Source organism: Eleginops maclovinus, chromosome 5 (genome assembly GCF_036324505.1).
Source record: "Eleginops maclovinus isolate JMC-PN-2008 ecotype Puerto Natales chromosome 5, JC_Emac_rtc_rv5, whole genome shotgun sequence".
Lineage (NCBI taxonomy): Eukaryota > Metazoa > Chordata > Actinopteri > Perciformes > Eleginopidae > Eleginops > Eleginops maclovinus.
In genome coordinates, this window is record NC_086353.1 from 19,564,425 (window position 1) to 19,589,153 (window position 24,729).

The 24,729-nt window shown below is 39.3% G+C and overlaps 1 protein-coding gene and 1 non-coding gene across 3 annotated transcripts; both read right to left on the reverse strand.

Moving 5' to 3' along the window:
- Window positions 1–533: 533 nt before the first annotated feature.
- LOC134864249 (ribosomal protein S6 kinase beta-2-like) lies at window positions 534–12,641 on the reverse strand. Of its 2 annotated transcripts, XM_063883078.1 has the most exons (16): window positions 12,421–12,641; window positions 10,726–10,780; window positions 10,397–10,434; window positions 10,178–10,292; window positions 9,918–9,986; window positions 9,645–9,792; window positions 9,472–9,529; window positions 9,188–9,288; window positions 8,625–8,715; window positions 8,234–8,324; window positions 7,853–7,960; window positions 5,676–5,738; window positions 5,253–5,330; window positions 5,021–5,128; window positions 4,256–4,368; window positions 534–4,114 (listed from the first exon to the last, which is right to left on the reverse strand). In XM_063883078.1, the coding sequence occupies exons 2-16, from the start codon at window positions 10,777–10,779 to the stop codon at window positions 3,937–3,939; spliced, it is 1,413 nt and encodes a 470-aa protein (XP_063739148.1). In that variant the 5' UTR covers window position 10,780; window positions 12,421–12,641; the 3' UTR covers window positions 534–3,936. The 2 variants fall into 2 exon arrangements, with proteins under 2 accessions (XP_063739148.1, XP_063739150.1); XM_063883080.1 differs by lacking the exon at window positions 10,726–10,780 and having other exon boundaries at window positions 12,421–12,640.
- A 6,645-nt stretch (window positions 12,642–19,286) lies between these two features.
- Window positions 19,287–19,359, reverse strand: trnak-uuu (transfer RNA lysine (anticodon UUU)). The gene has a single exon. It is a non-coding gene; the product is annotated as a tRNA-Lys (tRNA).
- Between the last annotated feature and the right edge of the window lie 5,370 nt (window positions 19,360–24,729).

Below are 24,729 nucleotides of genomic sequence, written 5' to 3' on the forward strand. Positions count from 1 at the left end.
GGACCTGCATGATTTATTATTCACTATTTATGAACCACTCCACTAAAAAACAACTTCATCTGGATAATGGATAAAGGCGATTCTGGTGATGTGGTTGATATGGTGTTCAAATAGGAGGTTTCTGTTGAAATGACTCCAAGTTTGCAAATGTGTGGGAACGGGGACAGAGTGGGGTTCTCAATGGTAAAGCATCATTTGTTATTGGTTTTAGTTAGGTATTTGGGACCAATGATGAGCCTGTTGAGAGCAGAACAAACATATTCTGTCTACTCTCAAGACCTGATGTAAACATAAGTCATACTCATGAGACAGAGCTTCCCACACTTTAAGTGCGGGATCACATTCCTCTTCCAGTGTTCTGAGCAACAAGCAAAGAGATGTGCTCATCATAGAGCCATAGTCACATTCATAATCTACAATCTTTTTCAACCTCATTTTGACCTCCAAGTCTTACCCTGGACACTTTAAATTAGGGAATATATTCAACCAATCAGTTCAATTAGCATGTATGAATAAAATTCTTAATGGAACAATTCAGCAATTACTGGATCTTTATTCTGAACACATTCATCAGAAAAAAAAGAAGAAAATCTTAAAACATCACAACATTAACGTATAGTTTAGCACTTTAAAATCACTCTAGAATTATTCCTTAATTTTGTAAATAAATACAGAAACTGAAGATTATTTAACAGTTGTTCCAGCTGTGCAACTGCAAATTTCAAGAAGATTGGCAACTTGGAGTAGAGACAAAATAGAACAAAAACAGATCCCCATATCCTTTTATCTCGAGTAACAAATAATGTATCCGTAGTTGAAATGTCACTAGAAACAATGCACTGTGACAGTTTCAGGCACATTAGCATTAATCATGTACTGTACCAACTGCATACGAAAGGAAGATATCAAATGTGAAACCCATTTTCCGCGCTCCTACAGGAGCAGCAAAGCAGGAAAACAGGAATTTAGATTCTATAGAGACCCAATGTGCTCAATATTAAATACCTACAGAGTATATTAGGAATTAATCATATGAATAATACAGACAAAACATACTATGATATTTTAATACATATCTTGCTCACTTGAAAAATGCAAAAAAACTAAGCTCATTGTTAGGAAATATTATTTCTTTGCTGGTCAATTTTATTTAACTGCAGCAGTTTTTTGCGCCATGCCAGCAGCTGCAAGCTAAATGCCAAAGTCAGCTTGTTAGCATGATACCAATTGTAATACTAACATGCTGATGTTAAGAAGGTAGTCTGCAATCTGTATCATGCTTAACATCTCAGATTAGCCTGCTAACGTTTGCTAATTGGCATTAACACAAAATACAGCTCAGGCTGATTAATAAGCAGGGATTGGGAATTCTTGGAGAAATGTCAATCTCCAGGTGGCAACAGAGGAAAAGTTAAGGAATAACCAAAATCAGTAGGATTCATCCTCTATAATACAATGTCTGTTCAAAAATGTGTAATGCATCAGAAGTCAGAAGATCGTAATTAGGGTTGTATCTTCTGTGGAACATGAACATCTTTACATTTACTTTTTTCAAGATGTATTATTCATTGATGATATATTGAACACTTTGGGTCTCTATGCTATTCAAGGGATACTTTACACCTGTTTTCTCCAGTGAACACCCAAATGACACAGAGGCAACATGTTAAACCTAATGCATGACTAAGCCAACAAATATAAGCATATTAATATAAGAGCTTTCCCACCTCTTTAATCCAAACGAAACTTATCCATTATGTCTAATTGTACATTACTGGCTAGATGAGAATGATTTGAAAGCTGTATAGTTCACAGTTTAATGAAAAGTTAAACATTTACTTTATTTCCATAACATAATGTAACCTGATTAAAGTGCACTCACAATCCCTTCTGAAGACAATTTCCTCTCAGTAGCCATAAGTATTTGGTTTAGGAATCATGTAAGACTAAATGTTTTTTTATTGTCCTGTAACAAGACAGTGGCATGGGCCAGGGTCTGCTTGTGTCTACTTCAAACTATGAACTATTATGCTAAAAACAGAAATACAAAAATCCCAATCGATAGACTGAGAAGATTTTGGCATCATTGATTTCATAACCTGTGAACCATCTGCTGCTGAACTAGTGTTTGACGTAACCCAGCATCCCTCCTTATGATTATGTCAGGCAACAACATTCAAACTCTTTATAATATGTAGGACTTACATTTTGGGGTTTTTTAAAATACAATTTTACGTGTTTTATGTGCAAAAATAGTTTGTTTAGTAACGCAAAATACTTTTTACACATTATATTTAGTTCTCTAGAGGACAGCTTCTAACATTCTGCCTTGACTGTACATTGTATTAACTATATTCAGGTATGTGTTAATGTGAACGTAATGTTTTAATTGTTATAAATGGGGAATATTTTAGGCAACAATGTCTTTACTCAGCCTACTTACTAAATAAAATATAACCCTCTTGTCAAGTGTATTTGAATATAGACTTTTTGTACAATATAACAGGATGTGTTCAAAGCTTTGGCAGTAGTTCTGAAGATTCTGTTAAGAAAGCTCAGAGAAATGAGAAACACTGATAACTGTTAGCTTATTTTCACAAAGAAAAGCTCACTTAGGTTCATTTGTAAATACTTCTTCCTTCTTGTGCGATGCAGCCTTTAATTCAGTAGATATATGATATAGTCCCACCCAAAACATATGAACAAATCTAAGTCTGTGATTTTAACTTAACCCGATGGCTAAAGGTCCTTTTCACAGTTCATTCCGACTCTAGTGTACTAATCAAGGCTAATGAATTAAACCCAGAAAGCTTTATGCAACAGCTTCCCTTTACAGTGATTGTTCTAGCATGTACATGAAACACTGTTACCAATCATTTACCTAAACCTCACTGCTCGTGATAGATTGAGTGAAGTTGGTGAAGAAACATGTGTTCTTCTTTTTTTGTGTTATGTGATTGTTTCCCCACTTATTAGTGCCACAGTGTGAACTATAAGTGCAGATATATGGACGCTGTAAATTAAAGAGGACATATGATGCTCATTTTCAGGTTCATATTTGTATTTTGTGCCTCCATTTATTTGGCTTATTGTATTTATTTATTTATTTTAATGACATGTATATAGTGTACTTCATCTTCATTACTTGCACTTTGGTCTTCAACATAATCTACACTATTCAATTCTACTCGGTTTCTTCTTGCAGTATTTTATTTTGTATTAGTTTTATGTCTTATATAACTAAGTAAATAAAAGTCTTTGAATCCTTATGTTCAAAAAGTTCAGTATGAGTTTATATTTCTCATACTGCCTGTGCAGCAGCACCTCCTTTCACCCTCTGTCTGACCCCAGAGCCCAGTCTGCACTGATTGTTTTGCTGGCCAACTGTGTTATGATTGATCAACAAGTTAGAGATGTCCTGCCCCTTAGCCTATCATGTGATGTTTATCTTACAGATGAAACAAAGGAGGCAGGGGGGAGTGTGTGCGAGAGAAACTTTTGGATTTTAGTTTTTGCAGACCATTTACATGCACAGAAACCTATAGAACACACTACAGGAAAGGGAAAACCCCAAACAGCATAATATGGCCTCTTTTAAAGCTTATCTCAATACTGTAACCACCTGAGACAAATCAAAGTAAAAGCAAAAAACATTGATCCAGTGAATCTGTGTGGAGTAATCTTCCTCTAGATGACAAACAGAACAAAAGCCCCCATAATAATAACTTATCTGTTTCATAAATGAATGCGAGAGAAAAGCAGTAAAACAATTAAAACGTTCCACTTGATTTTGGCTTTAGTTAAACCACACCAAAGTTAAACCACACCAAATAAAAATCAGGAAACCAGTGCAAAAAAAAACTGTCCATTTACTATGAAAATGTTTAATCTGACCAATGATTTGCATCGCAGGCTGGCTGTTAGAAAGATTTCTCCTCATCTCCGGTGTCCCTTCTGCTTGTTGTTCCTTGCCGGAGTCCGGATCGGCTGACTGGCCCCTCCGTTTTCCAGTGAGGCATGACCTGAAGCTGCTGGTGGTGAGGTGGGAGGGAAAACATCATGCTCTCTGTCCATGCTGGTCTTGAAAGGTCCCGCCGAGGAAAATTTCATAGGACTAAAATTAAAAGACGGAGAAGTCATGAAAAAAATGAATAGTTAGAAAAGGTAAATAAACAAATTCATCATCTTGACGTCAACAAAGATGGTGTGTGTGTGTGTGTGTGTGTGTGTGTGTGTGTGTGTGTGTGTGTGTTACCTGATGGGTGTGCGTGGACTGCTGTTGTGTCGGCGTACAGGTCGTGTTCGGGGTTCGAATGAGAAACCTTCTTTTAAACTCTCTAGGACGGATGGAGCCACGTAGGTGAAACCCTGATGGGAAAGGATCATTAGATGCTACCATATTATTGGCTTTTTCATTAAAACAGGCATTTTTATAATACAGTACTAAAATAGAAGACTGCAGTGCACTGATGTAGGCAGTGACTAGTGCAAGACTGGGTCCTAAAAACCAGAATGAGTCAGCATTTCTCTTCTGATTCCCTTGTCTGAAAGTCAGCATTTTTTTTTTAAATGTCTCTGTTAGGAAGCCTGAAATTAGGTCTGTGGTTAACACAAGCTTGAGAAAATATTAAAGTTTTGTTCTACGACATAAAATGCGTCTGTAAATACCATAGTGGTACATTTTCAAAGTTTCCGTGCGTCAACAAAATGAAGGTTAAAGTGACTAAATGAGACTACTGAATGTCATGACACCGACACGAGACCGCCTTTAGTTTGGCGCTGTCATGCAACCCTGATGTAGTTTGTTTAAAGCCTAACGTTAGCTTTTTACATCTGGCAATTACATTTACGCTTCAAAAATAAAAAGGTGGCGTTATAACGTGGAGATTATACCGTTAAACAAGTAATATCATTTAATCCAGCTGCTTTTTGTCAAGGGAGTCGCAGGATGCTAACTTCCAGGTCGGCCTACAAAATACATCATCACTCTATAGCCCCCACGTGAAGAAAGAAATCTCACAGCGAAAGCGAGCTCTGCACTGTGGCTGAGTGTTGTGTCGTCAGGACTGTCCACTGGTGTCTGTCGAGTGAATCTGGTGTCAAACTGGCTCACATCCTCGTCCGATTGCTACAGGGACACAAAGGAAAACAGATGTAGCCACAGAGTAGAGACAAACGTTTTATTTTATAAGGTGAATGGCTGCATTGATTATTAACTAACAAGCAATTTGACATCACAATAGGCTACTTACCAGGCGTGGCTTGTAAGGCGGCTCTACGACCTTATTCAGCAGGTCATCCCAGTTGATATGCCTGAAGAACGGATGTTTCTGCAGCAGAACAGAAGGGAAAATACATGTTTTTTTCATGTCTGAGATGTAGATGAATCCCTTAAGAGTGAACTGTGTGTCTATGTCCTGTTGTGTACAAGCTCTGGTTGTGCCTGAAGTTGGCCACCATTTCAATCATCATTATTATCAGAGTGCATCTATGACAAGTATAATGTGTGTGTGATTTATGCCTTTACTCAATCATACATTGAGTTTAAAATGATCAACTCTCCAAAATATCTTAGGTGCCTTTACACATAGATTTGGTCTATTTCGGCTTAACGACGAAACCATGTTAACACCAGGTAAAAAGCGTATGGGTGAATATTTCTTGCAATGGGGTACCTGGATATCGGCACAGTCTTCCTTACTGGAGCCAAGTCTTTGGGATGCACTCTTCTTCAACAACTGAAAGAAATAAATAAAAAGAGTTGCACAAGTCACTTTAAAGGTTGATGATTGTGCACAATAATAGCAACGTTTGAAAATAATCACTTATTTTCAGGATTCTCACCAAGAAAATAATAATGAAGATAGAGAGGTCCAGATAGATATATGAATTTGTGTTGAATTTAACTTATCTATATTCGCCCCCTTGTCAAAGCACCCCAGCCAGTTCAAATTGAACCACATGTTAAATTTGCTCTGTTTAACACCCTTTCCCTAAATAGCAAGGTGCGTGTGTTTAATGGATAATAACTTAAGACTTAAGTATCACAGAAAAGGTCTTTACATACAGTGGGGCAAAAAAGTATTTAGTCAGCCACCAATTGTGCAAGTTCTCCCATTTAAAAAGATGAGAGAGGCCTGTAATTTTTATCATAGGTATACCTCAACTATGAGAGACAGAATGAGAAAAAAAATCCAGGAAATCACATTGTAGGATTTTTAATGAATTAATTGGTAAATTCCTCTGTAAAATAAGTATTTGGTCACCTACAAACAAGCAAGATTTCTGGCTCTCACAGACCTGTAACTTCTTCTTTAAGAGGCTCCTCTGTCCTCCACTCGTTACCTGTATTAATGGCACCTTTTTGAACTCGTTATCAGTATAAAAGACACCTGTCCACAACCTCAAACAGTCATACTCCAAACTCCACTATGGCCAAGACCAAAGAGCTGTCAAAGGAGACCAGAGACACAATTGTAGACCTGCACCAGGCTGGGAAAACTGAATCTGCAATAGGTAAGCAGCTTGGTGTGAAGAAATCAACTGTGGGAGCAATTATTAGAAAATGGAAGACATACAAGACCACTGCTAATCTCCCTCGATCTGGGGCTCCACGCAAGATCTCACCCCGTGGGGTCAAAATGATCACAAGAACGGTGAGCAAAAATCCCAGAACCACACGGGGGGACCTAGTGAATGACCTGCAGAGAGCTGGGACCAAAGTAACAGAGGCTACCATCAGTAGCACACTACGCCGCCAGGGACTTAAATCCTGAAGTTCCAGCCGTGTCCCCCTGCTTAAGCCAGTACATGTCCAGGCCCGTCTGAAGTTTGCTAGAGGGCATTTGGATGATCCAGAAGAGGATTGGGAGAATGTCATATGGTCAGATGAAACCAAAATAGAACTTTTTGGTAAAAACTCAACTCGTCGTGTTTGGAGGAGAAAGAATGCAGAGTTGCATCCAAACAACACCATACCTACTGTGAAGCATGGGGGTGGAAACATCATGCTTTGGGGCTGTTTTTCTGCAAAGGGACCAGGACGACTGATCCGTGTAATGGAAAGAATGAATGGGGCCATGTATCGTGAGATTTTGAGTGAAAACCTCCTTCCATCAGCAAGGGCACTGAAGATGAAGCGTGGCTGGGTCTTTCAGCATGACAATGATCCCAAACACACTGCCAGGGCAATGAAGGAGTGGCTTCGTAAGAAGCATTTCAAGGTCCTGGAGTGGCCTAGCCAGTCTCCAGGTCTCAACCCCATAGAAAATCTTTGGAGGGAGTTGAAAGTCCGTGTTGCCCAGCGACAGCCCCAAAACATCACTGCTTTAGAGGAGATCTGCATGGAGGAATGGGCCAAAATACCAGCAACAGTGTGTGAAAACCTTGTGAAGACTTACAGAAAACGTTTGACCTCTGTCATTGCCAACAAAGGGTATATAACAAAGTATTGAGATGAACTTTTGTTATTGACCAAATACTTATTTTCCACAATCATTTGAAAATAAATTCATTAAAAATCCTACAATGTGATTTTCTGGATTTTCTTTTCTCATTTTGTCTCTCATAGTTGAGGTATACCTATGATACAAATTACAGGCCTCTCTCATCTTTTTAAATGGGAGAACTTGCACAATTGGTGGCTGACTAAATACTTTTTTGCCCCACTGTAACTCCTGGACCTTCTAAACGTTTTCAAAAGCACCCAAAAGGTTGACTTTTCCTATCCACGGTGCCCCGCAGGGCTCTCTACTTTGTCCACTGCTCTTCATCATTTACCTCCTGCTACTTGGACAGATCATTCATTTTCATTGTCACACCCAGTTCTACCTCTTTTGTGTGTCTTACTTACCTTCTTGATGAGGTCTCTGGCATCAATGGTAAGGTATGGAGGCAGATTGATTTTACACTTAAGAATCTTATCCATGGTCTTCTTCCTGTTTTCAGCTGTGAATGGAGGCTGGTGGAGAATCACAGGGACATTATTTACAGTAAAAAATAGATCAAAACTACTGCTATCGGTTATCTATAATTAGGGATCAAAGCGACAATAAAGAGGATCACCAATAAATGTCTATTCTAAAAGTTAGACTTTCCCAGAATAAAAGGCAATTCTTAACAGCTACATGCTTTTACCACTGATAAAGCTCAATGGTTGAAACCATTAAAGCCCATTTGTGTCTCCAGACAAAGATTTATGTTATCACGTTTATTTTTCTCCTTTCGCGCTTACCGATCCGGTCATCATATCGTACATCAGGGCTCCGAGACTCCACCAGTCTACGGCTCTGTTGTGACCCGACCTGGTCAGGATCTCTGGAGCCCTGAAAAAGATACACAGAGAACGAACAGAAAGTGAGGAAGTAATCGGAGTAAAGAAATATGTGAGGATATGTGTGATATGGGCAGAATCATGGTAAATAGTTTCAATGATTCAAAAACATAGTGCTTAACAATTACACAACGTTTAAGTTACATTTGAGTTTGTATAGGACAAACTCTTTTATCCTATAATGATACTGGTGTATTACACTAATAACAACACATTCAACAGGTAGCTAAGAGATCGTAGGAGCATGAATTTGGACACAAAGGGATTAAAAATCTAGGAACCAGATACCCACATGTACTCTATGGTGCCACAGAAAGTGTGGGTGACAGTTCCATCATGAATGGATTCCTTACAGAGACCAAAGTCAGTAAGCTTGATGTGTCCTAAAAACAAAAACAAAACTTATTTTCTTAAAACTATCCATGGTTAGTTTGTAAAACTTTTTATTAGTAGTGGGGAAATGATGAACAAAAAGCTATGGTTTACAAAGAACACAAAGAGGGAACAAGAAATAAACAAAATACATAAATGTGGTGGTTTAAGGTCCTTTTTGGTCAAATATTAAACTCATTTTCAGATTCAGGTATGTTTTTTGTGGCTCTACTGCAACATTGATGTCTCTACTGTGGCATTTGTACATGCTTTACAGACTGGCCTTAATCCCATTTTGAAAGATATATTTTGACTTTATTAATTCTAGATATCTCTCCACGTCCGTTACCATTGAGCTTTGGTTTTGGTTACAAGGTCAACAGTAAAAAATGACCGCACCTCCGATACCAATGTATTTATGATCACTCTGGGTTTTAGTAAAGGTTTTACAAGGCCCATTTATTTCCAAGTTGTGTGTGTTACCTTGGTGATTAAGCATGATGTTTTCAGGTTTGAGGTCTCGGTAAATGATCCCGTTAGAGTGGAGGTGACCCAGAGCCATTGTGATCTCTCCTAGATAGAAACTACACACAGACACAAAGAGCGGCAGAATGATATACTCTAAATTTCAATGATAACTAAGAGTAAAACAGAGCAGAATTGTCTGGCTTAAGAAAAAGAAATTAGCATCTTTTGCTGTTTTTCAAGATTTTGTGCAGGTTTTCCTGACGGTTTGCAAGCATTTCCCCTGGAATATGTATCCTTACCAAGCAGTGTCCTCCATGAAGATTCCCTCCTTCTCCAGCTGCATGAACAGCTCACCTCCTGATGATAAACAGTACAGATGGGTTTGTTTCATTAGATAACCTTCTTCCCATTCTATACGCATAACATTAATCCCTTTATATGTTTTCACCCCCCCACATCCACTCAGTCTTACCACTCAGACACTCAAGTATGAGGTAGAGTTTTCCCCCAGTCTGGAAGGCGTAGAGCAGATCCACGATGAACGGGTGTCTCACGGTCTCCAGGATCTCCCGCTCTGCTCGTGTATGGGCTGTGTCTTTAGCATTACACACTATCTTCGCCTAAAGGAAAAAACGAACACATTGCCATGGAAAAGAAGGAGAAATATAAAGAGGGGGACTTCTTTGTGTATGGTTTATCCTACATTTTGTGTTTAAGAGGAGAGATGTGGGATGGGACAACGTACCTTTTTCAGGACCTTCATGGCAAATATGTTTCCAGTCTGGGCACCTTGAACCTTCCTCACCTGGAAAACCTGAAAAGGAGACAATTTGATTTTAAATTGTGATGAATTAATCCGGTTTAATGTTTTTAAATGTAGTCATATCAGGAGAAATTCCAGTGAAATGTACAGAATAAAGTACTATGTGAAGTAAAAATGCGCAGAAAGGGATATTTTATATAGAGTTTATCTGGGTAGGTAAACACTGACACACACACACACACCTTGCCATAGGCTCCTTTTCCGAGCACGGTTAGAAGCTCAAAGCAGTCCGGTCCCACTCTCTCACTGTCTCTGTTGACACTCTCACTGGTCAACTCCACCTCCTCCGTCTGCACACTGGGATGAGCATGACACAGAACAATAGCAGCATGAGTTAAAAATACATTTTGTGCACTACATCAGCATACCATTTTGTAGGTTTTACGGTAAATTCAACTTACTTCTCTGGTTCTGTTACAGTCAAGTCACAGACATCATCCTACAATAGCAAGACAATGAGGTTAGACAAAGGTTCAAATGTTTTTCTGTTTTAGTTTTACATATTAGCCATATTTCTCCTAAAAACTCAGAGATGTATTCCACATTTTAGAGTTAATTGAGGCAGTGTATCAAATCTGAACTTTTTAATAAAACGTGTACGTTTTATGCATAGAGTATCATGCATTTCAAATGTTTTCTAAAAAACAAACAACCTGGGCGAAGGCAAACTAATACTATTCATGTTCCTGTGTAGTTCACATAGACGTAACAATGACAGGTGCATACAGACCTCTGTATCGCTGAGGTCTTCAGTTTCCAAGTCTATGTCGAACACTCCCGCCATCCTAAAAGAAAATATTTGACTGTCGTTCAACCAAAGGAACATTTACTCTCATCCCAGTAAGTGATTAAGCATTTCTTTAAAACTATGCACATCTCAGGGACAATAGAGGGGTGCACTGATACTGTAATTTTGTGAGAAAACCAGGAAATTAGCAACAGAAGGGTGATTTGACAAAAAAACAAAGCAAATTTTTCCATTGATTTTGGAATATTGCAGTATTTAAGAACTTTGGAAACATATGTTTATCATACTTGCAAGTTTTGATCAGCAAGATAATCTAGAAGCAACAAATAGACCTGTGAGAAGTAGAACACTACCAAAGGTCTACTGTAAGTCTTGGGTTGATTTGACCATGCATACCATGAGACTATAGAAATATAGAACTCTTCATAGAAATTATGAATAGTCTAATAATATACAGTCGCGGAAAAAATTAAGAGACCACTTCAGCATTATCAGATTCACTTTTTTTTGTTCTATTTAAGGGGATATCTTTGAGTTCAATTATTATTATTATTATTTTTATTGTATTCTATAAACTACTGTCAATTTGTCTCTGAGTTGGAATTCAACAGATGCTGGAATGGCTGCCATACATGTAGAGTTAAAGATTTTAGAAAAATGTGGAGTGGTCTCTTGATTTTTTCCGGGGCTGTATCTGCATGTATAAGGCCACAAGTTTTATTATTTTATATAGATATTAGTTGTACATGATTGCTGGATCAATATGATGAAGTACCTTAATTTGTCAGTATCAAGTGTGTCAAAAAAGACATTTTAATGTATTTAAATATCTAATGTTTTAGATATTTGACTTTCAGCATGTATATTTATCAAACTAAAACCTGAATGAGTATTTGTCTTTAGTGTCCCAAAAATGCCCAATTTATTCCACACAACAACATTTTTGTTTTTAATCTGATCTGCAAATGCCACTGAACATACAGAATTATAATCAGTGTAGCTTGGGGAACCTGTGATAACCTGGTGGCTTAAGGTTGTTGGTATGCTATCCTGCTGATCAAGCAAAACATTTGTATTTTTTGTTTGTTTGTTTTTTTTGTCTAGCTCCTACAACATATTCCAACTTACTTAAGGTCTTTGACCACATTTGTGTCAGTAAGTGACCGAACATTTTTTGAAAAAAATACACTAAAACAAAATCAGGGTAAGACTAACTTCGTATCACTTGGCCCATTGAAACCCTAAAGTTAGCCTAGCCTCTATCAAAGAGTTGAGTTGGCAAACACAACACGGCTAACGTACTCCTTCCAGGTTAAAACAGACGTGGACGAATCGTGTTTCTGTTTCCACAACGATGTGGCTTTAAGTATGGGATTCAACCTCAAATTACACGAATTAAAGACGCAATTGCTTAAAGACAGCTAGCTTAATTTCTCACGTTAGCAAGCTAGCTAATCAGCTGGCAAACAAACAACATGAGGGTATAACTTAAATGACACAACTCGTTTCATTAGACTGCATTAGGCCCACAAAAGGCGTGTAGGGTCGTTACTTGTTTAGGCAAAATATCAAACTGGTTAACAGACTAAAAATATTAGGTGTGAGCTAACATCAAGTTGACAGCTGGTTTGACAGGTATACAGCTAACAAACATGCTAATGCTAACTAGCGTTTCACCTGTGAACGCTCCTTCATCCGGTGGTTCTTTGTCGCAGTCAGCAGTCCGATAGTTAAAACCCAAAGCAATTTCTATACACAATCAGCCGTGAGCTCCATTTGTCTTTTTACTCTTTCGTCAACTAACCAGCAACCACACACAGAGCTGTTTAAGTTCCCTTTATTTGCCTCTGTGCAGCATGGAAGCTGCGAGACGTTGTTGTATTGAGTGGAACTTTAACCTCCTACGTCATCATATATACTGAACACAGAGTATAATGTGCATGAATGCTATTCATAGGAGGAGATGAACTGACTCCATACCGAGTTAATGTAAGATGGAATGCTTTTATATTTTGTTGGAAAAAAATATATACATGTATAACAGGTAGTCATGATGATGACGATGATGATGATGATGATGATGATGATGATGATGATGATGATGATGGGGATACCACATCTGCTACAGTATCACAACAAGTGCTAATGAAAATCCACATTTAAATTAAAAAACAAGTTAATAATAATATGTATAATGATTATGAAATACAGCAAACGTCACAATCAAAATAGTTAGCAATTTAATGAAAATAATGAAAAAAATGTGTTATAATACTCATATCACCCCATCCTTTCATACGATTCCATTCATATATGTATAACTGAAGCAGTGATCAGTGATTGGCACATCATTATATAAAGTATATTTTCTCTACACAATCTACAATGTATTGGGAGGGAGGCAGATATCTCAGAGAAATGTGTAGCGTGCCTATATAATCTAATCATAATCACCTGCACCTGCCAAACGGAAGCATGCTTATATGTGTTGAAGAAACAAGCACTGAAGCACAGATAACAAAGAGCGCCAAGACTTGATAACACACACTTTTCTTGCCTCCCACGCTTTCAAACTGATGAAATGCTACTGCTCGCATTTTTGTAGGTTATATATTTAAATATATTTTTAAGATGTTCAACTCAATTCACAGACCAAAACCAAAAAAACATTAGGTTTCAAGGTTTCAAGGTTTTATTGGTCATATGCACAGCATATACAACGTAAATGTTGGCAATGAAAATCTTGTGTCCCATGCTCCTCCAACAACTCAACATACATGGTGCGAATAAGATAAATAAAGTAGTGCAAAAAGAGAGAAAAATATTTACAATAACAACAATAAAGATTTGAGGATGTGAAATATATACATATGTGGAATACATTGAGAGTATTTAAATACTTTACACTGTTGAATGAGGAGGTGTGGACAGATGCATATATTATGTATAGCAGATGTATATGGCAGATATGTATAATATATAGATATGTACTATAAACAGATATGTATGGCAAATGTGTATAATATATATATATATATATATATATATATGTATGTATGTACTATAAACAGATGTGAGTAGACATTCACAGAGCTCAGGAGTTCAGCAGTCTTATAGCCTGTGGTATAAAACTGTCTCTGAGTCTGGTGGTCTTGGCCCGGATGCTGCGGTACCGTCTGCCAGACGGCAGCGGACAGAACAGATTGTTGCTGGGGTGATGGGGGTCCTTTAATATCCTACCGGCCTTCTTCCTTCACCGCTGGGTGTAGAGGTCCTCCATGGATGGCAGCTCCGTCCTGGTGATGTACTGAGCAGTTTTCACCACCCTCTGTAGAGTCTTACGGTTGAGGGCGGTGCAACTGCCATACCAGGCGGTGATGCAGCCAGTCAGGATACTCTCGATGGTGCACCTGTAGAAGTTGCAGAGTATCCTGGAGTCCATGTTGAACTTCCGCAGCCTGCGGAGGAAGAAGAGCCGCTGTCGAGCCGTCTTGGATATGACCCTAGTGTGATGTGTCCATGTCAGGTCCTCACTGATGTTTACCCCGAGGAACCTGAAGCTGCTGACTCTCAGGAGTCCCGTCGATGGTGATGGGTGTGTGTGCCTCTCTATGCCTCTTCCTGTAGTCCACAATCAGCTCCTTTGTTTTGCTGACGTTGAGATGGAGGTTGTTGTCCTGGCACCAAGATGTCAGGGCTCTGACCTCCTCTCTGTACGCCGTCTCGTCGCCGTCTGTGATCAGGCCGATGACGGTCGTGTCGTCAGCAAACTTGATGATGGTGTTGGAGCTGTGTGTGGCCACGCAGTCGTGGGTGAACAGGGAGTAGAGGAGAGGGCTGAGCACACAACCCTGAGGGGCTCCGGTGTTGAGGGTCAAGGTGGAGGATGTGATGTTCTCCATCCGCACTGCCTGGGATCTGCCCGTTAGGAAGCTCATGATCCAGTCACAGAGGGCGCTGTTGAGCCCAAGGTCCCTGAGCTTAATGATGAGCTTGGAGGGCACAATGGTGTTGAATGCTGAACTGTAGTCAATGAACAGCATTCTCACATAAGTGTTCCTCTGGTCCAGGTGGGAGAGGGCAGTGTGGAGGGTGAGGGAGATGGCATCATCCGTGGACCTGTTTGCTCTGTAGGCAAACTGCAGGGGGTCCAGTGAGTCAGGGAGGGAGGAGGTGATAAATGTTTTGACTAACCGCTCAAAGCACTTCATGATGATGGAGGTGAGTGCAACTGGACGGTAGTCATTGAGGCAGATGGGTTTTGTCTTTTTGGGGACAGAGACAATGATGGACTCTTTAAAACATGTGGGGACTACAGACTGGAGCAGTGACCTATTGAAAATGTCTGTGAACACATCTGCCAGCTGAACTGCACACACCTTGAGAGCACGGCCAGGGATGCCATCAGGTCCTGGAGCCCTGTGTGCGTTGATCCTTTTCAGAGATCTACACACATCTGCACTGGTTAAAACCAGTGAGCAGGGATCCTGGGCCTTCTGTGCCTCCACAGCCGGGGGCTTCTCAAAGCGTGCATAAAATGTGTTCAGTTCATCTGGGAGAGATGCAGACACTTCCTCAGCACCACTCGTTGTCCTTTTGTAGTCTGTTATTGTTTTTAGTCCAGACCACATATTTCTGGCGTTGGAGCCCTTGTAGTTAGACTCCACCTTGTCCCTGTATTGTCTTTTCGCACTGCTGATAGCTCTCCGGAGTGCGTACCTGGAATTCCTGTACTCCAAATCACCGCCACTGTGCGCGATGGCCCGTGCTTTACTACAGGGAAATGTTTGTATACGTTGTAAATTAGATACCCTGTCTGCAACACTTACTTCTAAAATAATAATCTTTAAAAACAGCTGGGAAAGTAACTTTTATTTTGTAAAAAATAAAAAAGTAAAAAATAATTTATGTCGCCTGTAGTTAGAACATTTTAATTAATGAATAAGATAGTACATTTGTTCACAGTGGATTAATACACTTTAAAGAGTATTAGGTGAAGTGTTAGTTAGTATTTACAGCAGGCGGGTAGGCCTATATGTTGGTATATATCCACCAGTGCAACAGTGTGGCTATTTAATTATATTCCAGACAACATTGGAGCTCTATGGCACAGACAAATAAAAAATGTGTTTGATACACAGGCAATACTTTTTAGCCCATCACTCAAGAGGACCTTGGGCTAATTGAACATACGAGGCCTCCTTCTTCAGTTTGACAGCCTCCTTACCCCTATCTGATTTTAAATTAATTTGAAGCCAACCTTGAAATATCAAATTCAATCTAGAAGCAACTGGGGTGTGATAGAAAGTGAAAAATGTCCTTAAGCAAAAATATAGATAAAGATAAAGTAGAGCTTACTTTTTTTCTAGAATGACTTTTAAGCTGCTAGTTAGTACTAAAATGTAAAGCACAGTACAGAAGAGGATTGAGCACAGAAGGGTGTTTTATTCTTGGGGTAGATATGGTTTCATTACATGTTGTGGTGTTCACTTCCCTTGAAGTCAGCCAACTCCGGATGCATAGAGAGGAAGTCAACATTCATACAGTTTATTTTCATAGAACCTTTAACCCATGCCAATACAATTCAGTTATATACACATAATGTCTGTAAATCTCAGATAAAACATTGAGAGGTCGATGGACTGCACATATTTATTACGTCTGTGTTTAATATTTATTACATCTGTATACATGCCACAAGCCTGCATGCACCTTATGCGTAAATGCCAAACCTTGCACCTTATATGAAAAATATTTAAACAACCTTGTCTTTACCGTACTGTAACCCATAAATATGAACATCCTTTAACTTTAAATATAATAATACTTTGAATATACTGTAAATATATTACAACTGCCTTTTATCTACTGCTTGCACTTAATGATTGGATTCAAACTGCATTTTGTTGTATGTGCAATGAAAACAAAGTTGAATCAAATCTAATCTTATCTAAAGGATTAAAGCTGTTATACATACAATATAAAGGGAATTTAACATAAATCTGAAACAATATAAAAGCAATTACATGTATAAGACCCTAAAAACTAAAAAAACTGTAAAGCTAAAATTACAAGAAAGTCAATATCCTGCTATAAAACATTTTTGAGCAAATGGTTGCCTCAAATCTTCTGGCTTTAGGTTAGTAGTTTGTTTAAAGATCAGTTACCACTGGTTAAAAAGGAAATACACCTTAAGTGGAAACAGTGACACGTAACTGAAAGGAAGTCTGTGGTCTTTTAATATCACAAACAGCAAAAAATTAGGACACAAGCAGAAGAAGTCAAACCCGATAACAATGATCTTTGCTGGTGAGTAACAAAAACATATCAATATCATTTTGGATAGCAGAAAGTAACCTTGTTTTATATATGAAAGGAATTAGTTATTTACTTGTATCAGATCAAGGTCTCCGACAGACATGAAACGATGACAATGGCACAAACACGCAGGGGGATTCATCCTTTTAAATGTTAAGTGATGAGAAGCGAATGATAGTAGTTGAGTTGAGGGAAAATGAGAATCACATGAACTATAATATAATATAGAGGTAAAAAATGGGTAAAGAAACAGAAGAAAGGAAACATAAAACTGCAAAAGGCTTAGTACGCACAAGTGAATTTGAGGACGAGATTTAAAAATACTAACTTGGTATAGTCAGGAGTGGAGTTCTAAAACATATATTTGTTGTTATCAGATGGGTACTTTACATATTTTTGGACCATGCATCACAGAGGTGTGCACAATGCTTAGAAGGCTGTTACACAAGAGACAAATGAATTTCAAGTAAAAAGGAGATATTTCACTAGCATCAGCACTACTTTATACTTTTTCCAAAAATATCTGGAAACTCAAATGATTGCATTGTGGAGATCGTATTGAAACGCAGGAGACGTTCATTAAAGTTGAGCACACGAATGCGTGTCTCGTTTAATCACACAGTCAAAGTTATAACAAAACAAGATGGCGCTGTCCTGTAAACCAACAAGCATGGGGCTCCACGTCATCGTAAACACAGATTAATTAAAGGGACCACGATCCCTTTTTACAGTTGTACTTTTAAGCATAAACCAACGGTCATACTTACAGGCATGAAACAACAGTGTGTAGAACCACACTTAAGAAGGAGGTGAATTCTGTATATTACATTCACTACAGCATGTCAGTTAACACTGTTATTTAAAAACATCTTCAAAAGTTTGTTTTAAGTTTAAACTGAGATAATAATGCATTTGATTCATTTTAGGGTTTATCATGATGGCTGGTTTTTGGATGCCATTTGTGCCTGCTGCTGAGTACCAGTATGTCCAGTATGTCGAGTACGGTTCAACGGTGACTCTTCACTGCAACATATTCTACCGTTATGATACAACCTGGCTTAAGAACAACCCTGATACCAAGCCAATTGTGGTCCTCCGCGCCTGCCTCAAAGAGGCAAAACCAGTCCAAGGTATTAAACAGTCTCCATTGCTGATTACAACGAAGATTGAATCATTAAAAAAACTGAGGTCTAAACTCAACTGAACTGAGGCAGAAGTCATGTATACTGTAAACAACTGTTTACATGGCAAATGTGTTAATAAAACTGGGGTACCAAAAACTAAAACTGGGAGTACAAAACATGTCATATAGTTGGATATGTGCTCAACTGACTACAACTTTTTGCTCAGTGTCTCAACTGAACCATCGTTTTTCATTGGAAATAATGAACCGATCTCTGGCACTGAGGATCACTAATATTGAGGAGAAAGACCTGGGGTTGTACTACTGTATTGCCAATGTGGAAAGAAATTTAACAGTTGGGAGTGGAACCACCCTTCAAGGTAAATGAATATATTGTGTTGACTTGGCCTTGATGCACACTTGCTTGTAGAAGTATATTTACCTGCATTTATTACCCATTATCAACATTAGGGTTTTGTGTGAGTAAATGTAGTATTTTTTAGGCAACTAAATGGTTTAACATTAATCATATTTGATGTGGAGGAACAGAACATTTCAGGATAAGTGTAAAGTGTGATTTCCTTATACAGCGTTGACAGTCAATATCAAGTAAAAGTGATCCTAACAACAACTTTTTTTTCTCTCTCTATTTTTTTAGTTTCATCTCCAGGTTCCCCTTCTTTTGGCTTTACACACTGGTACTGTTTGATTGTGGGTTGTGTTCTGCTGGTTATGGTGCTGGCTGTTTGCATCACCCACTGGAAGGCAAAGATTAACAGGGAGACCACCAACTAGTCACCGACTGCCAATAGCATAGACAACATCGTAAACACCAGATAATGCAGTAAACGTTTTATCTCACATCTGCTTGCAAATGTATAGTTAATAAGAGTCTGATCCAAGCGTTTGGGGAAAGTCTCCAGAACTACAGTAAATGCATTTTAGTTTGTTTCTTACTTTTGTAAAAATATGTTTAACCCCTCCCTGCTTCACTCAAAGAATATTTCAAAATAGATTGTTGAATATTGGAAAAGTATCAAATAAAACAATGAAAAGCATTAATAAAGTAGTTCAAACGTAACAAATAAACACAAAAATCATCCGCCCGAACAGGGACTTGAACCCTGGACCCTCAGATTAAAAGTCTGATGCTCTACCGACTGAGCTATCCGGGCTCTGAAAGTAGCTGAAAACAACAACCATATTTGAAGATTCAAATCCTTAATGATACTACCTTTATTTCTTTTATTAGGTTAGTTTTTGAATCTGACACTACGGATACTGTCATTTGGCAGCGTCCTTCCTAAAAGGGCTTTATGGGGGATTTAAGGTTTGTACATTGCTTAAAATAATTGTCATAACAGTAAGAGGTTACGTACGCACGTGAATGATCTCAAAGCCCGTCTACGGAAAGCCCCTTCACTCTCTATTCACCCCCATTGTACCGAATTTGGCTGCAGTTCACCTAGGGGGCGATCGCGGGCGAGTGCAGAATACATGGACCCCTATGGAGCTAGGCGGCTAGCTACATCATTCTCCTAGCACAGGGGTGGGCAAACTTTTTGACTCGCGGGCCACAATGGGTTCTAAAATTTGACAGAGGGGCCGGGCCAGGAGCATTTGGATGGAGTGTTTGGGTCGGATATACTAAAGCATTACATGTAGTGTGTGCAAACCTTATAGCACAGTAAGAACACTATAACCCAATTTATTAACTATCTTTCAAATGAGCAAAATAGCCCTTATCAGTTAATAAGTTTGTCTAAAGGAATATGCAAGATAGGCTATGGCGTTTACACACTATTTTGCACGATACTGGGAGGAGGAAATGTAAATAGATTAAAATAGCATACACACTGTGATTTATCAAGATTGCGTCTGTTTTTAAAAAGTTTCAATCGAAGGTGCAAAGTTAAAGAAATCAACATTTATTGATAAAATTGAATCACTTTTTCAACATTCAAAACATATTATTACACAACGAAATATTCAAGCTCAATAATATCTACTTGTGTTAAACCCCGCAAAATCATGGATGGATTGTCTTGACTGCGCGATCTACAAACTCGCCACAAAATTAAAATTAAGAGCGATGTGTGGCGTGTTAATTCAGCTACTGTACCGCTGCTGTGCGTAAATGCGCATTGCTCTTAATTAAAAGACGCACTTCCAAACTTTCCATATGCATTTTTTTATAACACAGCAGAAAAACTCACCAATTTCAGTGGGAACAGTGTTGTTGGTCTCCCTTTTTTGCCAGTGCATCAAAGTCTGGAGTTAGTTTTGTTGTGGCAATCCTCAGGACAGATCTGAGGTGTTGGTCAGTTAACTTGGATCTGTGATGGGCTTTGTTGATGTTCATGACCAGAGGCGGCTGGCCCATAGGGGGCGCTGGGGCTCTGCCCCACCAGCTGTTGAGGGGAAAAAATATTTTTTGCATATTTTTTTTAAATCAATGTCAGTTTTACTTAATAGTGTGTGTGCCTACATGCAATTTAAATCATTTAAACAACATTTCCACCAACTAACACTCATTAAACAGTGAATTTCCACTTACAGACAGTGTATCATTCTCTCATGGGGCGATCGGCAAAGTGCCCCTGACCGGCAGCTAAACAGCCAATCCGGTTATGGTTGCTAGGGGGAAATTATGAATAATTGGCCTATCAACGTCGCCAAATTTAACGCCGGTGGGGCGCTGGAAATTTAGCCCCAACTGCTACGTAAAATGCGTGAAGGTTTAGGATTGCTGTAGCTACATAAGGAGCCAGCCATAGTTTTTTTTCGTAGTGCGACTCCCAGACTCTGTCCTACTCTACGTGGGGAAAAAATATGCGCGACGACGCTTTGTTGTTTCTCTCAGGCTGTGACATGCAATGACAACTGTGTGGCACTGATGCTGTTTTCTCCAAGTAAATGCATTTTTCCTTGAGAGAGGGTATTAAAATACGGAGCCCCTAAGGTGACATGAAAAAAAAAAAAAAAAAAGTTTAGTTTCATGTGCTCACGTGAAACTTTCACGTGCTCACGTGAAACCTTCACGTGCTCACGTGAAAGTTTTAGGTGAGCACGTGAAAGCTGTAGATTGATGTAGCCTGGCCCATAGGGCTACTGGAGACAGTCAGTGAAAGAAATGACTACAGTAGCCTACAGGAGTTAGTTGCGCTATATTTCAATCTCGGTCTTTATTATAAGGACATTGCTGCTTTGCTCGCAAGTCGTCACCATTTTCACGTGCGACACCAGTTTCACGTGCACACGTGAAAGTTTCACGTGAGCACGTGAAACTAAACTTTTTTTTTTTTTTTTTCATGTCACCTTAGGGGCTCCATATTAAAATAATCTGTTTATGTAAATTTTTTTGAAAATAACTTGGTTCTAAATTCTTTGTATATGTTACATTTTAATAGGAAAGTTCTGTTTCATTCTCTCTTCTCAACCCACACTCACTCATTCACTCACTCACTGTTGATTTGTATAGATTCAGCTGAAATCATACCCTTGTTGTTAATTTATCCCTTGATTGTATTGTATAGTATTTGATAGCATAAAGTCTAATATAGCTGTAAATTGTTACTTTTTCTGTGAAGCTGGAAACTGTGAAATGAAATTATTATTGTGGAACTGTAGTCATTTTCTGACTGTTCATTTGAATGCTTATGCTAGATTAGGCAGGGAAATCTGTTGGCACACTAGCCCCACCAAGATTTTTTTTCACCAGCCGCCACTGTTCATGACGCTAAACGTCTGCTCACACACGTAGGTCGAGCCAAACAACACCAGCATCTTCTGTGCAGTACTCCGGAGGCCTGGAAACGTGGTCTCGTTAAGTGAAGCGTAAAAGTCATTCAGTTTAAGAGACTAGAACTTCTCCTTTAAGACGGAGTCAGACTGAAGATCGATCAGTTCCAATTGCAGCTCCTGCGGTGCTGCTTCGGGGTCTTGTGACAGGGGACAGGACACCAGTTGAAGTGACTTGTCAATTTTTTCGAAATCACAGAACCGACGGCAAAATTCTCTGTGCAGGTCGTCCAGTGATTTGCAGTATTTCTTCGCATTTCGGGCTGCCTCTTTCTGCACAGCGAGTGTGGGAAAATGTGTGAAAGATTTGTTTGACATTTGCCTGGAGAATAAAACCAGCTTGGATTTGAAGGCTCTCACATTTGTGTGCATGTCGTGCACAAACTGATCTTTCCCCTGTAGCTTCACGTTCAGTTCATTCATGTGTGAAAATATGTCCACAGCAAACGCAAAGTCACAAAGCCAGTTTGTGTCGCTCAGCTCGGGGAATTCGTCGAATTTCCCCATTAACTCCAAAAATGAGCGAATCTCCTCTTTGAGCTCCCAGACTCGTTGAAGCACTTTCCCCAGTGTCCGAACTACGGGGGGACTCGGGGGATCCGACAGCAGCCCGACGTTTTTTCCAGTTAAATTTGGCGATCCATCCGTGGTGACATTGGCAAGTTTACTCCAAGGTAGCTTCATTCTCTCGATGACAGCAGACACCTGTTCATATAAGTCCTCTCCTCGCGTTTTCCCTTTCAGTGATTCCATGCTCAAAAGCTCCTCTGTTATCTCAAAACTGTCGTTAATCCCTCGGATAAAAATTAGGAGCTGAGCTGTGTCTTTTATGTCGTTACTTTCATCCATCGCTAGTGAATATAACTGAAAAGACTCCGCCTTTTTGTTTAACTCACTGACTATATCTTCGTCAATCAGTTCCACGTGGCGAGTCACTGTCCTGCGTGATAAACTGATTTTTTCAAACTTGGCTTTGCTCTCCGGACACAAGAGACTAGATAGAATAGATAGAATCGGAGGATGAAACCCTCTTTATTAGTCACATACATGCACACAGCAGAGCACACACAGTGAAATTAGTCCTCTGCATTTAACCCATCCTAGTACTAGGAGCAGTGGGCAGCTATCGTGCAGCGCCCGGGGACCTGCTGTCTCTACCATGCATTCTTTCAAAAACTCGCCTTCGGAGAAAGGCTTGCTAGCCTTTGCTAATTTGAATGCCAGCAAATAACTTGCCTTGGCACTTGACTTTTGAATCGCAGTTTGTCGGTGAAAAAAGTTCTGTTGACTCTGTAAATTAGCTGCCAACCTCTGAGCAGTAGCCACCCGTTCTTGTGTTGATTGCTTGCTAGCATAGTTTGCATGCTTCGTGGCAAAGTGAACGCTGATATTGTACTCTTTGAAAACCGCAACAGTTTCTTGGCATATCAGACATACAGCCATTGATCGAACTTCAGTGAAAAAGTATTTTGTTGTCCACTTCTTATTAAACACTCGGCATTCGCTGTCCACTTTCCGTTTCTTTGGTCCGCTCATTTTCACAGAAGGGCTCAATTGAAAATAAAGAGTGCCGTATTTACCGCACTATAAAGCGGTTTAAAATCCGGTGCGCCTTATGGTGCGGGAATACGGTAATATTCGCCACTCCAATAACGGTTAATGTGGTTAGAGTGCGCCATCTATTGAGGAAACGTGGGCATTGCAGGGAAAGTGGAAAATGAAGGAGTTTTTACTATAATCTGGACAAGTTCGGCGGGCCGGATTAAAAAGCCTAACGGGCCGTATGTGGCCCGGGGGCCGTGGTTTGCCCATGTCTGTCCTAGCATATCGTCTACAAAATCCAAAATACTACTGTGGTTTCCGAGAGGTCGACAGGGATTTTTCGTCAAAAGTGGAATAATCTGGGGGTCATAGCCTTTTGTTTTCTTACAGGTTGGGCAGTTGCGACCCAGGTTCTGCTAGCATCTGGCTAATGAAAGCCGATTGGTCAATGAAGAACTCACGACTGGTTACGACCGAAGAATACGCTTTGTGGTCCACAGAACATCAACAACGCTCTTAAGGTGCCAACCGCCGTTAAAAGAGAAGAAGAAGAAAGCTCTTAAGGAGGACTCTGAAAGGACATTACAATCGAACTTTTTTATTTGATTATGGTCAACTTTGGATGTACTGATCCTACCACACACATACATTGTATTGTAAAAATAAATTTGAAAGTTAACTGATTACGAGCATGTGTTTGTTTTCTTACCTTGAGCGTATGTTCGATATTGCTATATTGCTACCTTAAGGATAAATCCCGCTTTCTAGAACATTAAACATTAAACATTCCGTAAAAAAAAGTTGATTAAGATAAAGATGCCGCGTCAGTGTGCTGCAATTAATTGCAAAAATTCTCAAAAAGGACTGTCCTATAGCCTCGTTGCACGGTAACCGTAAATTCTACTTCCGCTGTTACTGTATGCGCTTCTAAACTTCCGGTGTGATATCGGTGAACGTCAAACATGGCGAGTTTCTACACTAGATGCCTGCAGGATCTCCCAAACATTTCCATCTCAGATGTCCACCGACTTGTTCGGATGGGCAGTTCTACACCGAAGAGCAAACGTGATAAGGGATACAAAATGTACCTATCCAGTTATATCGACAATTATGAAGGTAAGTTGTAACTATGGCACAATATTATTGTAGCTACATAGCTAACATTAGCGCTTACATAGTGATATTACTGTGGTAATAGCTTT